General features: G+C 38.3%; 1 protein-coding gene across 2 annotated transcripts; it reads right to left on the bottom strand.

The window, feature by feature from the left end:
• Positions 1–6332: 6332 nt before the first annotated feature.
• On the bottom strand, positions 6333–15145 carry TIMMDC1 (translocase of inner mitochondrial membrane domain containing 1). 2 transcript variants are annotated; one of them, XR_014492578.1, is made up of 8 exons: positions 14896–15145; positions 14375–14540; positions 13397–13485; positions 11937–12004; positions 10424–10502; positions 9194–9304; positions 8185–8314; positions 6333–7973 (listed from the first exon to the last, which is right to left on the bottom strand). XR_014492578.1 is itself a non-coding variant. In XM_083363066.1 (7 exons), the coding sequence occupies exons 1-7, from the start codon at positions 15054–15056 to the stop codon at positions 7901–7903; spliced, it is 747 nt and encodes a 248-aa protein (XP_083219192.1). In that variant the 5' UTR covers positions 15057–15145; the 3' UTR covers positions 6333–7900. The 2 variants fall into 2 exon arrangements, 1 of the variants encoding a protein (XP_083219192.1); XM_083363066.1 differs by lacking the exon at positions 8185–8314.
• Between the last annotated feature and the right edge of the window lie 627 nt (positions 15146–15772).

The following is a 15772-nucleotide window of genomic DNA, read 5'->3' on the forward strand; positions in this document are numbered from 1 at the left end:
ACACCTACCTATCTACAGTGTAATTCAGAATTTCATATAGCAATTAAAATTATTTAAAACTTGCAGCCTAAAAGTTCTAAAGTAAAAGGCTTGGATAAAAAATACATTTTATGCCTCCTCCTAAACTGTAATAAGTAAGCCAGCCTTTAGTTACCAATTATTCAATGGAATATGAAATAACTGGCTAAAATTTCATATTCTAGCTATTAAATTTATATTTTCAGGTACTTAATATCTAGATTGAACCAAAACCTTTCTGGATAATTTTTATGAGATTTAGCTAAATCAGAAGAATATTTGAATCTTACTGAGGATCCAGCTGACATTTATCCATAGTTTGTACGTACACCAGGTGCCTGAGTGTACTGCTAAACATAGTACTGTAAATCTTAGAATTTTGCTCTTTTCAGCTCTGTGCTTATATTTTTATTTTATTTATTTGTTTATATCCTGCTTTTATAAATACAGCATAGCTTTTACCCTATGAACAGTTTATGTCTATGAACAGTTTTGTTAAGAATTAATTTTTAACAGAAAAACACATGTAGGAAGAAAGAATTAGACATATTTGTTACTGGCTTTTTCAACATTTCCATTTCCAACAGCAGCAATATTTTAAAATTCACTTAAAAGAAAAACAATGTAAATTCCACAATATGCCCAAATGATCTGTTTCATTTCCAATAAAACGGAGCCAAGTAAAAATAAATAAATAGAGAAGTGAGTTTTGGTCCACTTGTAGATCTTTCCTTCTTCTCAGCTTTGAATTGGTTAGTGACAATTTAGGAAAGGGCAGAGATTCATTAAAGTTTTCCACAGTATTATCTCTCTTACATTATTCCAGACTTGGTAGGTTAATGGTAACCTACCACTATAATACAACATGCAATACGGAAAAATGGATTTAAATTATACAGTGCAGACATCAATTTGTTTAATATCCCGCCTCTAGTGTTTTCCGCAACAATCTAGTTGTGGAATAGATTTGGGAGACAGCAAATTTCCTTGGCTGAGAATGATTTTCCTATCAGGCATATAATATTACATTTGTTAGATTACAGATAGTCCTTGGCTTGCAATTCAGTTACAACAGCACTGAAAAAAGTGACTAATGACCATTTTTCACACTTAACAACCATTACAGCATTGCCATGGTCACATGATCAAAAGTCAGACAGTAGGCAACTGACTCATATTTATCATGGTTGCAGTGACCTGGGGTCATGTGATCATCTTTTGCAACCTCCTGATAAGCAAGGTCAATGGGGAAGCCAGATTCACTTAACCTCCTTGTTACTAATTCAATAACCGCAGTGATTCTCGTTTGTGGAGTTCCTCAGGGGTCGGTTCTCTCTCCCCTCCTGTTCAACATCTATATGAAGCCGCTGGGCGAGATCATTCGTGGTTTCGGGGTGGGGTATCATCAGTATGCTGATGATACCCAACTTTTTTTCTCCACCCCGAACCAACCCAGTGATGCCCTCGCCGTGATGTCCCATTGCCTGGAGGCGGTCCGGGTCTGGATGGGGAGAAACAGGCTTCGTCTCAATTCTGCCAAGACTGAGTGGCTGTGCATACCGGCATCTCGGACTAACCAGTTCATTCCACCTTTAATGATGGGGGGTGAGGTGTTACCCCCCCCGTCGATAGGGCTCGCAACTTGGGTGTCCTCCTGGATTCGCGGCTCAGTTTTGAAGACCATATAGGAGCCGTGACCAGGGGGGCCTTTGCCCAGGTTCGCCTGGTGCGCCAGTTGCGGCCCTACCTGGACTGAGATGCCCTGCGCAGTCACTCATGCGCTCGTGACCTCCCGATTGGACTACTGCAACGCTCTCTACATGGGGCTGCCCTTGAGGACTACTCGGAGGCTTCAGCTGGTGCAGAATGCAGCCGCACGGGTTGTGATGGGGGTTTCCCGATACTCCCATGTAACACCTCTGCTCCGCGAGCTGCATTGGCTTCTGGTTGCCCTCCGGGTGAGATTCAAGGTGCTGGTGACGACCTATAAAGCCTTAAATGGCTTGGGTCCAGGATATCTGAGGGAACACCTGCTGCCGGCGTCAAGCTCCCTTCGTCCTGTGCGCTCCCACAGGGAGGTTCTTCTCAGAGGTACCGCCGGTAAAAGATTGCCAGCGGATAACACCCAGAGGGAGGGCCTTCTCTGTGGGTGCGCCTGCCCTATGGAACCAGCTGCCCGTAGAGCTTAGGACTGCCCCTGACCTTCGCTCATTCCGCCGGGACCTGAAGACTTGGCTCTTTGAGCTTTCTGGCCTGGACTGAGAGTATTAATTGGGGTTTTAATTGGATTTTAATTGGGGTTTTATATTTATTCAAGGTCTAAATGTAATCATTTTAACTGTTCTTAATTTTTGTAATTGTTGTATTGTTATTTTAAAAAATCTTGTGAACCACCCTGAGTCCTAAGGGAGAAGTGTGGTATATAAGTCTAATAAAGATAAAGATAAAGATTCACTCATCAACCATGACAAGAAAGGTAGTAAAATGGGGCAAAACTCAATTAACACTCTTTGGTAGAAAAAAACTTCTTTGGTAGAAAAAAAACTACCAAAGAAGCACAGCTGAAAACAGGACATATTAATCTTTGTTTCTTCCATAACATAAGTTTTTTTGAAAGTGGCATTTTCCATCTGCTGTCTAAAGTGAGGCATTTCACTGTTTTATTATTGCTCAGCCGAAGCCATGGGGGAAGTTGAGCCTTTCTGCTCACATTTTACTTTTTTTTTTCCAGATCTCCACTCTGATTTTGAGTTGCAGCTTGCAGTCTTATTCAGCCAGGATGAAGTATTGTCCTAACATAATTTAATGGTTACTATAAAACACAAACGTATTTGAAGATTTCCCTCTACATACATGATGAAGATGGGTGATAACTTTGGGTGGACTTTTAAAGTATTGTGAAGAAAAGGAAGGTGTTCTCTTTTTGCAGTGGGGTTTTGTCTGTCATTTATGCTATGGTATTGTTTTTTTTACTAAAAATAACCTGATGTTATGATTCTTTTAGTTCTTTGTATGAACTGTTTTTGGTCTTATTTATAGAGGATGGTATGGAAGTTTGGTGTCAATAACAATTGGAGAAGCATGTGAACCCAACAAAAATAATGATCAAAATCATCAGGGTGCAGCGCAACTTGGAAAACTTTTAAAAAATAAATTAAAAAAATTCCTGTACTGTAATGTAATGTAATGCCCTGAAAAAAAATCTAGAATTAGTCCAAAATTCATTAATCTTTGTGAACTGATCCTTGCAAGGTATGATTTTAGCGTAATAAAGAGATGTTCTCTTATTTCCTAGTGATTCCATGCATTTAATAGCAGAAGAATGAAGGTTATTAATATTGTTCTGAAACTTGGTGATTCTTAGGAATAATAGTACGCCTACTATGTAGGTAAATGTAGCTTTTCATTTTGGAAACTTCCCTTAAATGGATCTTGAACATAAATAACCCTGCTCATTTATAATGGAAATTATAATTTATGGAAATTATGTAACTTAACATGGTGCTATAAAATAATCTAGAATAAATGACATGCAAAATTTGTATAGAAGCCAGAGTTTATACGTTAGATCAATTAATAATGAAAACAATGAATTTGTTTCCATTTTAAAGAACAAATATAATATTCCATTGGTGATTAACCAATTCAATATGAATAGGAAAAGAGCAGACAGAGCTGGGAGTTGAATGCATCATCAGTTTAATGTCCTTGCATTGCCACAAGAGATCCAAGACCAGTTCCTCTTGAATTCCGTTCACCCTTATTTAGCGCTAATTTAGTGCTGACCGTTAGTTGACTAGATTCTTGTATATAGGCTGGAAAAAATCTTCTATGATGCAACCTTATGAATGGTCCTGATTCTTTGCATCTGACAAAATGCAAAGTTAAGTAGCTGATTCCAATGGAAGATAGTAGGTGATTAGTTTAAATGGAGCAACAGGATAGATACAGATTCCTATTTGTCTATATAATGGAAAGTATTGTAAAAATATATGTACACTTTAGATTATATTTTATACAACAAAAATATTTCAGATTATTGAATTTCATTGCATTTTTGAAGAAATTTCATCATGCTCTCAGAATGTTTCATTTAAACATCTGTATATTAACTTATAACAAGTCCATTTTAGAAATAGTAAATAACATATTATTCAATTTTGAGACAAGTTCTTTTTAACTGTGGTTTTTATCGCATGGAAATTGACATTTAGACAAAGAAAGTAGACTCTCCATGCCATGCTGACAATTTTGGCTGTTTTTCCAACATTATAAAAATAAATATATGGCCCCAACTATGGAATAGGCTACAGAAATGATGTTGGTAACTTATGAATGCATCGTTTACTAGCATAGATTACACATGAATAATTGCAATGAAATGCTTATGTACGTTTATATACTGCATATATATTTTAGTGTACATTCTGTATTTTTAAAGTTTTTTTCTTTTATAATTGTGTGTATTCATTTTTTTGTATTTAATTAATAAAACCTCCTAAAAGTTCTTTTAAAGCTGTGCTGCTAGGTATTGCTATAGCCATAGCTTATTGGTCATTTCAATAATCTATTGCTGTTGCTTATGCGACAAGATTTTAATGAGCTAAAACAGTGTCTTGTATCATACCTTGATATGCAACAAAATTAGAAAATGCTAAACTGTCTTAGATGATAGGGATTGGGTCATCTATGGCAGGGCTTTTCAACCTTTTCACAGATTGTACCACTTTTAGGACATGACAATATTTGAGTACCACCAATGCTTAGCAAGGTGTCAAAAACTTGATGACTAAAAAAAAAGGGGGGGATTTTGGGTTTTACTGATTAGATTCATTTGTTGTTATAGAAATGGCTAGTGTATAATATTATGGAAAAGAAAAAGTTGAGGTTAATGCTTCCTTCTACTGCAACAGAGGAAGTCTGTTTTTCCCTTCTTCCCCTCACTTTTCCCCTTTTCTTCCCCACTGTGTCCTATTTGCTTTTGTATTTCTGTATTTTATTCTATAATCTAATGTTACAAACTGTAAAAAAAACAGGGAAAAAGTACCATTTAATTTCTTCGGTGGCAGTTGCTTTGCTGAATCACTTTCTCTTTGCACTGACAAATGTATGACGAATTTATCCATATTTATTAATATGCACCACTACCAGCTGGCTGGTCAGTTGTTCTTCCTCTCTCCCTCTCCTCTTCTTCCTCCCTGCCTTCTGAGCTCTCCTTCCAATGTAGTAAGAATGCAACCCCCCAGGCCCTTCACTGTAACCCTAAGGACACAGGAATCAGACGCAAAGCAAGAAAGGCTCACAAAACCTTCCCAGAATAAAAAAGTCCTAACTCTGGTTGTTGTTTCCCCCCCCCCAAATTGCCAAATAGCCTCAGGGTGTCTCAGTTTAAACAATGTAGCAACTGGAGTCTGACAGGCTCCAGCATTTGTGGAAAAGAGATAACCTTAAATTAAGCCCACAAAGAAAACTTGCTAAAAGCCAGACTAAATATAAGGGGATAAAACTAATTACATTTGTTTAAAGGGATTAAACCTAAGGAAGCCAACATTTTGGACTCATTGCTAGCCTTTGTGAAACAGACTAAAATATTCCAATAACCAAAGCACACAAACCAAGCCTCTGAGTTACAAAACGCTGTAAAAACTGTAAAAAATCCTTATGGTAAGCCAATCAAGCTGCCAGCTGATCTGGAACCCCCTGGCTTACAAAATAAACCAACCTCCTTTCTGACATGCTTCTCCCGGCTTTTCATTTCATCAGCGCTGATTGCATTCTCCTAGCTGGAAAAAACGAACCAGGGGACCTTTTCTTCCAGCAACAGCTTCCTCTTCCCTGTCCTTTTGTCCTCCCTGCCTGAGCTCTCCTTCCACAGCTTCTTCTCTGTCCCCTTCTCTTTCCCTGTTGTCTTTTTTCCCCCTTTCCCGCCAAAACCACCTCCTTTTATATCTTCTCCTCTCCTCCTCCCCCCTCCTTTTCGGTTCACCTGTAGCTACGCACTGCTTCCAGAAGCGCCAATCAGCTGCAGCCCGAAGGCGATCCTGGGGCTTCTGCTGAGCCCCAACAATCCTACAGTTCCAGCTGCCTCTCAGACTTGAATCACATCAGCTCATTCCCCTCCCCTGCTACAGTTGTCTAGGAGGGTCGTGTACCACCTGCCAGGTACCACTGGTTGAAAAGCCCTGATCTATGGACATGGATCCCAGAGAGCCACCTGGTTTTTAGAAGCTCCAGAACAACAAGAGAAAAATGAAGAGTAAACTCAAATGAACACAGATAACAGGTTTTATTAATACCTAATAAAGGCAGTGAACTGTTATTTCTTTGCCCCCCCACCTTTTTTGGGAAAATGTCAACCAATGGCCTAACATACTTGTTATCTTCAAGGTAAGGAATAGTCATGGGAATTTTTGCAGGACTGATGTAAGGACTATTCTAGGCAGGTGCTGGATAAATTGGCTTGGATTTGTTGAATTGAGATGTATTATTTATCTTAAGTGGCACAGATTATCAGTAATAGTTGCTGTTTTTACCCTGTAAGTTACCCAGTCACTGTTTCATGATGGATGGTCACAAAAATCATTTAAATAAGCAGAAAATAGAGAAAGAATATAAATTGAGAGGGGTATGCTAAAAAGTAAAAATGTGAACATAAATTATTCAAGACACCCAATAATTCTTACACTTTAATTCAGGTGAGTTGTAGCAAATAGCACATTCCAGTCTCATTTGAAAATGGCTCTTGATTTCACATCTCCCTGTAAATACTTTCTCAAAGGCTTTGCTTTTGAACTGTCAACTGTATCCCATAATTTTTCTCCCTTTAAGCTTTTATACTTCCCTTTATGAATAGTCTCACCCAATCAACAATTTGACAATTCAGTCAGGAGACACTGACTCTTTCTGATGACAGTTGCTGTCCCAAATATTTTCTAACCTCTTTTCTCCCATGTTCACATTAGCTTCTTAAATACTGTAATGGCACATGACTAAAACCTGTGCTGAGACAAAAATCTTAAAACACATTTTATAAATTATATAGGAAATATAAAGTGATCTAGTTCTGTTCCTCAGTGTAATGCATAAAAATGGCTGACTTTTATACTGCAACTTATATAACAGTTTTACATTTTTATGCATTATTCTTAAGCACTGAAAACCACTGAAATTATTGTCTTGCAAAGAAAATATGATTGGTTAGCTGAACTAGGTTCAAAGAACAGTTTAAATACTTAAGTCATAATTCTTCATGAACTAATTCACATAATTACTAACTGTAGTACGTAATTTCCTTTCTTTCTTGTTTGCTGGAATGTGAAAGTCAAAATAGAGCTGGATGTGAGATTGCTCGGACATAGAAATATTTTCTTTTCTTTCCTAATACTCATTCAAATGAGATAATCATTTACTAATACTTGCAGGGGTAGAGTAAACTCAGGTAATTATCACTAGTGGCAGGGGAATGACATTAAGATATAAAGGAGTGTGAGACAACTCTGGAAAAAAGAGTTGGGAACGTGAGGTACTGGTTTTCTATAAAGATTTGATATAGGGTACGCATTGAGACATAAAACTTCTTTAAAGTTATGGGTTCTAAACTAAATAAAAGCCAGTTTTTCAAAAATAGTTACTGATTTTTTTAATATATTTTAAGGAAGCAGTAATGCTATATCTAAGAATTTGTGTTTTATATAAATATTCCCAGAAATTATTTTTACACACCTTTATTTATTGTTTTTTTTAAAAAAATTAAAGTTACTGTTTTTGCCATAGTAAGTTCTGTTGTCACCTGCACATATTTATGTATCCAGAGACATTCACATTTCTCCCCGTCCAACAAACGGCTTCTAGTCAATTTTTAAACTTGAATTTCCAAGATTATCTACCATCTTTTTTCCTGCAGGATATCATCTGTTTCTTCTGAAATATCTTCAGGGATATCAAGAGTGGCTTTCCTAAACCAAGAAAAAGGCTTCAATATTTCCGGATAATAACAAACTGAATTGTACATATATAACTTTTTAACGTCTGATATTGCAATTAGAAGAGAATCTAAAACCTGTCTCCAAAAAAGCCAATCCTTTCGCACAAAACTCAAAATGAAGAGAAGATTTTGTTCCCAGACAACCCTCTTTTTAAACTGTCGATACTAGTAGTACTACACACTTCTGAAAAGGCACGCGCAGCTGCTGTCCCTCTGTGAGGCCTCCTAGGGATTTTGTTCAGCTCCACAAGGCACTGTGGAGGCTTCATATGATCTACTGAATGAGGTCAGAAAGCCCTCAGCAGCTGCTTTCTGGGCACAAGTCAGCAGGAGGAGGAAGAAGGCAACGAAGATCAGCCCGGGGTGGCAAGAGCAAGAGAGTACAGAGCAGTCAAGAGGGTAGAGATGGGTGGAGATGGAAAGTGGGGAGTTGAAGTGAAAGTAGTGTGGCAGAGCAGGAGAAGCATGAGGTCCTCAACAGTGCAGTCCTCATCTACGCACAGAACTGAAACGACCAGAACTACCATTGCTAAGTGGTACAGTCTTATGATATTTTGCCTAGCAACCATTTTGTTTAGTGATGGAAATCCTGGACCCAATTAGGAATGTTAAACCATCGCTACCTGTAGTGATAAGACTAGTTTTTGGCAATTTGGGCAAGTTTAAGATGCATGGCCTTCAACTCCCGAAATTGTTCATGGCTGCTGGGAGTTGAAGTTCAGATATCTTAAACTCAAGCCAAGGTTGAGAATCGCTGGATAAAACTATTAGGCTATTTATTTCCACTGCCAGCTGTACTACTTAATGTTAACCATCAAGAAGACTTATTTCACTTTAAAAAGTAACTATCTTACATAAGCTATAATTTAAGTAAAAATAACCATGAATTGGGTTCCTTTAAATAACTTGACTTTGCCTGCCCTGATATACTACACTTATTCTATCAAGGACAAACAAATGGTCTTGCATAATTTACTTTGTAAAATATTTTTATCAACTGAGTAAAAGGAGTCGCAGGACTCAAAATATATGAATTCTTTTAACCAAGTCATGCTATACATGGCATCAAATTGCATACCTGATTGCATACAAATATCAAGTCACATTACTGTGGAAGTAGCAAGGACCTGTGAGTTATGCAGACTGGGACCCAGCTTTTTGCTGTATAATGGAATAACTCTGATTTCTTACCACTTTGCCATCTTAAGTGCATGCAGCTCACTTTGCTTTCTTTGCTTTCTCTCAACAAAGGTTTCACCAGTGACTTTTTGCAGTCCCATTAGTAATGTTCCCAGAGAGCCACTGCAGAAAAACATCACAGGAAATAAATGTAGTTGTGTGGAACACAACCAAGCAGGAATTACGACAATGAAAGGATCAGACAGTAAACGCTAGCACATATATCTCTACCTCTTTCCTAAACCTTGTTCTTTTAAAAGGAATTTGGGAATTTTATAATCCATCATTTAAATAAATGAAGAAATCATCTCCATATACAATGTTTTAAGTAGGAAAACAAATTAATAGGCATATGTTTATTATTCAGATGCAATATAATTGTTACATTTATGTAGTAACATATTAAAAGTTCGGTAGTCTAAAATCCTTCTGTCCTAACATATAGAGATTATTTTTCAAATGAAAGCATTCAAGAATGTACATTTTTCAAATTTCTCTCTCCACAATCTCAGTGAATGAATAAAATGAAACTAATTTCCAAATAACCATGTTCAAAACTACACTGTTAAATTGTTTTATTTCTGAGTTATATTGTAGCAGCTTCTTCACCAAAATACAGGTTTTGCAGTGGTTTGAGTCTTATTGTAAATGTTTGTTTTCATATTTAGTTTTTTTTTACTATGTAAAAGTATATTACTTAAGGGATATACTCATGTGGGCCTTCTAAAGGATTACAAGTTCACCATGAAACAGTAGATCTAAAACTCACATCTATCTTAAGGTACTTTGAGGGAAACACAGCAACTTTTCTCATTCTTCCATCATGAAAAGAATAATAGAGGCACCAGATACTTCAGAAAAAAGGACAGTAGCTTACTGGAAATGGTTGAAATTACCTGTTTCTCCTAAATCTCTGCTTCAAATATTGAAAGTACCCCATTAAATAATGAACTTTCTAAGCTAAAAGGCTGTCTCAGAATGAATGGCCAGGATATTTATGAAAAAGAAAAGATACCTTTGCAAAATTCAGCAAATTGTTACCGTATTTTCCGGTGTATAAGACGACTGGGCATATAAGATGACCCCCCAACTTTTGAGATGATTTTCATGGGTTAAAAAGTCATCTTATACGCCGGAAAATACGGTACATGGAAGTTGAGATGTCATCCAAACAAATCAATTAAAAGGTAGCAATACAGATAACTGCTATGGTTCAATGCGTGCACTTTTTCAGCAACCTACCCCAAGAGTCCTCCAATAACACTGCCTCCAATCAGACCTCTCAAGCCCAAGTGCATTCTGAACAAGCTGCCGGTACAAGCTAGAAATGGAATACAATCAGACGAAGCAAGCTCAATCTCAGCACTCCAAAGTGCCTATTAAGTCATTTCAACTTCCTCCTTTTCCTCATCTAGTCTAGTGAGATGTAATTTCAAGGCTGTACATATCATAAATTCAATCCCAAGTATCTATTTTATACAAGTCAGGCCAACATCTTCTGCAGCAAACACATAAAGTACAGACATCTCTAGGGCAGTATGTATATCTTTAAAACTCTCTCTCTCTCTTATATACATACATACTTACATACATACATACAAACACACACACATAACATCTGTCTCTCTACAGTTGGATCTACATGGAGGAAATGACAGAACGTTGGTGTGTGCATACAGGTGTCCTATCTCAGTATATAATTCAAGAATGTAGCCATTACTTAAATAATTTAGAACATGGCTCTCCTACCAAGCTTCTTTTAAAAAATCTATACAATGTTTATATAGTATAAACATTTATGTTGTTTCCAAGTTATTCTTTCTTAATATTACTACCCACATTACGACTACTAAAAAGTTGCCTCCAACAGCATATTCAAGTGAAACGGCTAGCAGACCTCATTTCGGTGAAAAGGAAAATAGCACTTCCTTCCAGACGTATATATGAAGCAGCAGATTCCAGGATCAATTTGATGCTTCATTCTGTGTTAGGAAAATTCTGGGCTCAATAGGTACATACGGTAGCAGGAATAACAAACAAGCCTAAATTGCAACTCGGTTCGTTATTGTAACTGGGGATTAGAGAAGGTAACGGTTAAGTGAGGGGCCCTTGGTGCTCCCTCAGCTTGCTTGTTTTCTTGCACACATTTCATTACCCAAACTAGGCAGTATCAACAGACTAGCACTGATGATGTTACCTAGTTTGGGTAATGAAACATTGCCCAAGCTCAGAGAGCACCAAGTACCTCCCATTTCAATCCTGAGCTACACATATTCTCCTTCATTGGTAACTGTGTTAGTCTTCCTTTTTCAGAAACCTGAAAAGATATGAAGAGAGCCAAGGAAAACTGTAATATCTTATATCTTCTGGTATACTGTGTATGTGCTGTGTGATGAGAGCAGCAACGGTATGGAGGATTTATGGTTTTTCACCATCCAATATCCTTAAAACTATTTCAGCATATAAGTTATCACAGGATGCTTGCACAACTCTAGATGAAATAAAAGCAGATAATGGAGAAGGCCACAATAAAATATTCGGTTTATCTTACAAGGGATTTTAGGGAACTTCAGCCGTATTCAGGAGAGCCTTTCTATATCAAAGGGCTGATGCAGTGTCCAAACAGCCAGTTTACACCCACAGAACATTTAGATCAGGATTCATGGGATATATATTTTTGACCATCTGAATAACTCAAAATATAACCCAGATCAAAAAGTAACTGATGCTAATTTTCTCCAATCAATAGTCTTACCTCCAGCAATGGTATAGTGACCAAGGGTACTTTTATCTCGATATACGGACAAGCCAGTATTCACTGTGCTGCAAGAAAAGAAATAATAAGCAAGAATTAACAAGGACTTTAGGAAGAAATTCTGAAAAGTCAAACTTTATTTTTCTGGCTAGATATTTTTGCAATCTGCAGATAAAATACATATTTTCTTAAATGGGATGGGATAATTATATACTGTCAAATGTTTTACATCAGAGTTCACATATCAATAAAAAATCTTTTTCTCAGTGATTTATGGCTTGAAGCATAATTCACAAGACGTAGCAACTGTATTTTTTATCTTCCATGAATATCTACCCAGAGGGAAGTTCATATATAATGTAGGTCTTATTTGCGATAATGAATGTACAGTTCTACTTTGTGAATTTAGAGTAATTTAGCAAAATGAGATAAGAATATTAAATTTTAATAATGATGTTTTTACTGTTTAATAATGCATTGAATTTTTATTTCCAAAAATACTACCTTGTACTTAAGATGATCCTAATTTCAAAGAAATATTAGATAGAAAAAAGGTTATATATTAACAAATCCTGTACAAATCCAGATTTCCAATAGTCAGTTCCTCCTAAATTCAATCTTGAAGATTCTTCACCAGCTTGCACATCTGCCTCCGCCCCCAATTATATATGTATGCGTATGATACTTTTTATTAAGGTCCTGGCACCCATAATTGCCAATCTGGAAAATAATTTAAATAATGAGGCCACTTGTAAACAAGTATTTGCACTGGGAAGAAATTGGGCTAACATCTAGGACAGGGGTGTCAAATTGCTGGCCCGCAGGCCAGACGCGTCATTGGGAAACCACGCCCACCCCATTGTCGACAATAGCAAAAAAGCACCAATACATTGTGCGACATCACGTGATGTCGCGAGTTTGACATATTTGATCTAGGGAACAAATGACCTAAGACCAATTTCAAACCAGTTTTTAGAAAGCTAACATTCTAGGTTTGCAGAAACAGAAAAGTGGTTTTTTATGAAGGATCAATAACAGTGCCAGTCAGATCTCTATGTCAGTCAAATGGCCTCTATGTCATCACAAAATTAACTTTTTTGAAAATCTCTTGATTTTGATAATCTTATTTTTGGATAAAAGAACATCTAGTCTATTATATAATTCTTCTTGGAAGTATTAGACATAACCAAGCTCTGGCTTTTACTTAGATCAGCTTATTGCTTGAGAATAGAGATACGCTATTGAGAAAATAAGAGAGAATTAAAAATGCAGAAAATGCACTATTAGAAATGGAGGAAACAATAGAAGGGGCACAATGACCAAGGTAGTCTCATTTTGCATCTAATATTGGTAAGTTACAATATTATCCTAGAATTGTAGGTTACTGTTTAATGGTAGGATCATGTATCATGAGCACAGCACCCTGCTTATCGCCCACAGGTAACAAGAAATACACTTACTTGAATATTGCTACAAAAGCAGCAACTCTCCAGCTCCACCGCCAGCCATATCGGATGAATCCCCTCATTGCTATACGTTGCATAGATTGCTTTGGAGAAGGTAAGCAAAATTATATGTCAAGGCACTCTACATCCATTACTAATGCGAACTGAAAATGTGATGATAAGAAACCAGATAAAAGCTCCATAAATTTCTTACACAACTTTTGTTTGGTAAAAGTAAGGTATACCAAACTTTCATGACTGATTAAACCTCACCAATGAAAACAGTTCAATTGTTAATTGACTGTTAACCGAATTTAATATCACAAACTATACTTTGCACATGGACGCAAAGAATATATTCTTTTAATATGCGATTTGCAAGATTTCATTCAAAAATGCGGTCAGTGAATATTTTATTTTAATTAATTAATTTATTTATTTATTTATTATTTGATTTATATACCGCCCTTTCCCGAAGGACTCAGGGCGGTTTACAGGGCATTTAAAAGAAAGTCAATACAAACGTTAAAACAAATTAAAAAAGATTAAATAGAACCCTGAGAAAATTAAAACCCAGTTAAAATAAAATTAAAAAATTCTCAGCCTGGGCCAGAGAGCTCGAAGAGCCAGGTCTTCAGGTCCCGGCGGAATGAACGGAGGTTGGGGGCAGTCCTAAGCTCCGCAGGCAGCTGGTTCCACAGGGCAGGCGCGCCCACTGAGAAGGCCCTACCCCTGGGAGTTACCTGCCGGCGGCACCCTGAGGAGACCCTCCCTGTGAAGGGAACTTGATGCTGGCAGCAGGTGTTCCCTCAAATATCCCGGACCCTCGCCATTTAGGGCTTTATAGGTTATCACCAGCACCTTGAATGTCCCTGAGTGGTGCCTGATTTCTGATTTTTGTTTCTCATTTGCAAGGCAGCAAGTAACAAAAAAAAAAAAACCAACCCCAAGCAACTCTTGCATGTTCCATTTTTGTCAAGTATCTGTCCATACCACAGCATCCAGCCGATTATGGTAGAGTTCTCCTCCACATTGCTCAATGTACTGTTTTTTGGCATTTAGATATCCAGGTATGCCGCCATAGACAAAGCCAACAAGACCCCCTGTAAACGCTGCTTTAATGATATGGACCGTTTCTTCTGGGTATGTCTTTTGCTCACTGGAAAAGAAAATGTGTTTCAGGAAACATATTCAGAAACTGTTTTATGAAATTCTCCGGATCCCTTTGAAATAATCGTTGCTGGGATATGCAGGGAAGGACAAGGCTGAGGTCGGATTTCGGAAAAAAAAATTCTCATTCCTGAGTTACACGCGTCCCCTCCCGCCACCCACTGGCGCTCCAAGGCTAAGGCTCTTCGGCTAGTCCAAGGGTCGGCAACCTCGGCTCTTTTATGACTCGTGGACTTCAACTCCCAGAATTCCTGAGCCAGCTATGCTGGCTCAGGAATTCTGGGAGTTGAAGTCCACGAGTCATAAAAGAGCCGAGGTTGCCGACCCCTGGGCTAGTCACTTACTTTCGCCGAAAGAGTTCCCGAACTCGTTCCCAGCCCGAGTCCGGGGGCTGCAGCCAAGGTGGCGAGCCCTCCAGCGCTCCGAGAACCTCCGGGAGCGGAGCGGCGCTTTCTTCACCCAAGCCTGTGAGCGGCCCTGCCGTCCTCGCGCCCGGCCGCTCCATATTTGCCGACACCTGCCCGGGAAGTCTTTGGTGGCAACTTCCCTTGTTAAACGTTAAGGCGCTGAAAAGAAAAGAGCGCCGCTCTGTCGCCTTGGAGGATGTAGCGCACCCTCTGCGTACCCTCGCCTAGGCCCAGGGGTAGGCAACCTCGGCTCTTTTATGACTCGTGGACTTCAACTCCCAGAATTCCTGAGCCAGCTTGGCTGGCTCAGGAATTCTGGGAGTTGAAGTCCACGAGTCATAAAAGAGCCGAGGTTGCCTACCTAGGAGAAGCGTGAAATAGAAGACGCTGGAAGCGGGCGGTATTTTTCTTTTTTTTTAATCGTTAGAAATAGCATGAGTGTCCGCACTGACTTTTTTTTTAAAAAAAGTGAAAGACCTCCCGTCCTCCTTTCCCTCTCCTGCCTCCCTTCTCTGTCCGCCTACGGTTAGAAATACTCCATTCTTTTATCCTCGGGTGTTATCTCCTTTATTATTTGTAATCAGGAAAAGGCAAAACGAAATACCCTTTATTTTTCCTTTCCCCACCAGCCAGGTCTTGCTTCTTAGCCTTCCGATTTTTTTTTCTGGCCATCTCGAAGCTCCCTCCTTGCATCCGTGATATCCGCAGTTGCATTTCTTCCCGCCTTTTAACTTTTCTCTTGAGATCTACCGGTTACGTTTGTTTACTGGCTTGACCCTGCGTTTCCCCGTCTCATTTCTGAGACGGGAATCCA

This window comes from Vipera ursinii, assembly GCF_947247035.1.
Source record: "Vipera ursinii genome assembly, chromosome: 4".
In the NCBI taxonomy this organism is placed as follows: domain Eukaryota; kingdom Metazoa; phylum Chordata; class Lepidosauria; order Squamata; family Viperidae; genus Vipera; species Vipera ursinii.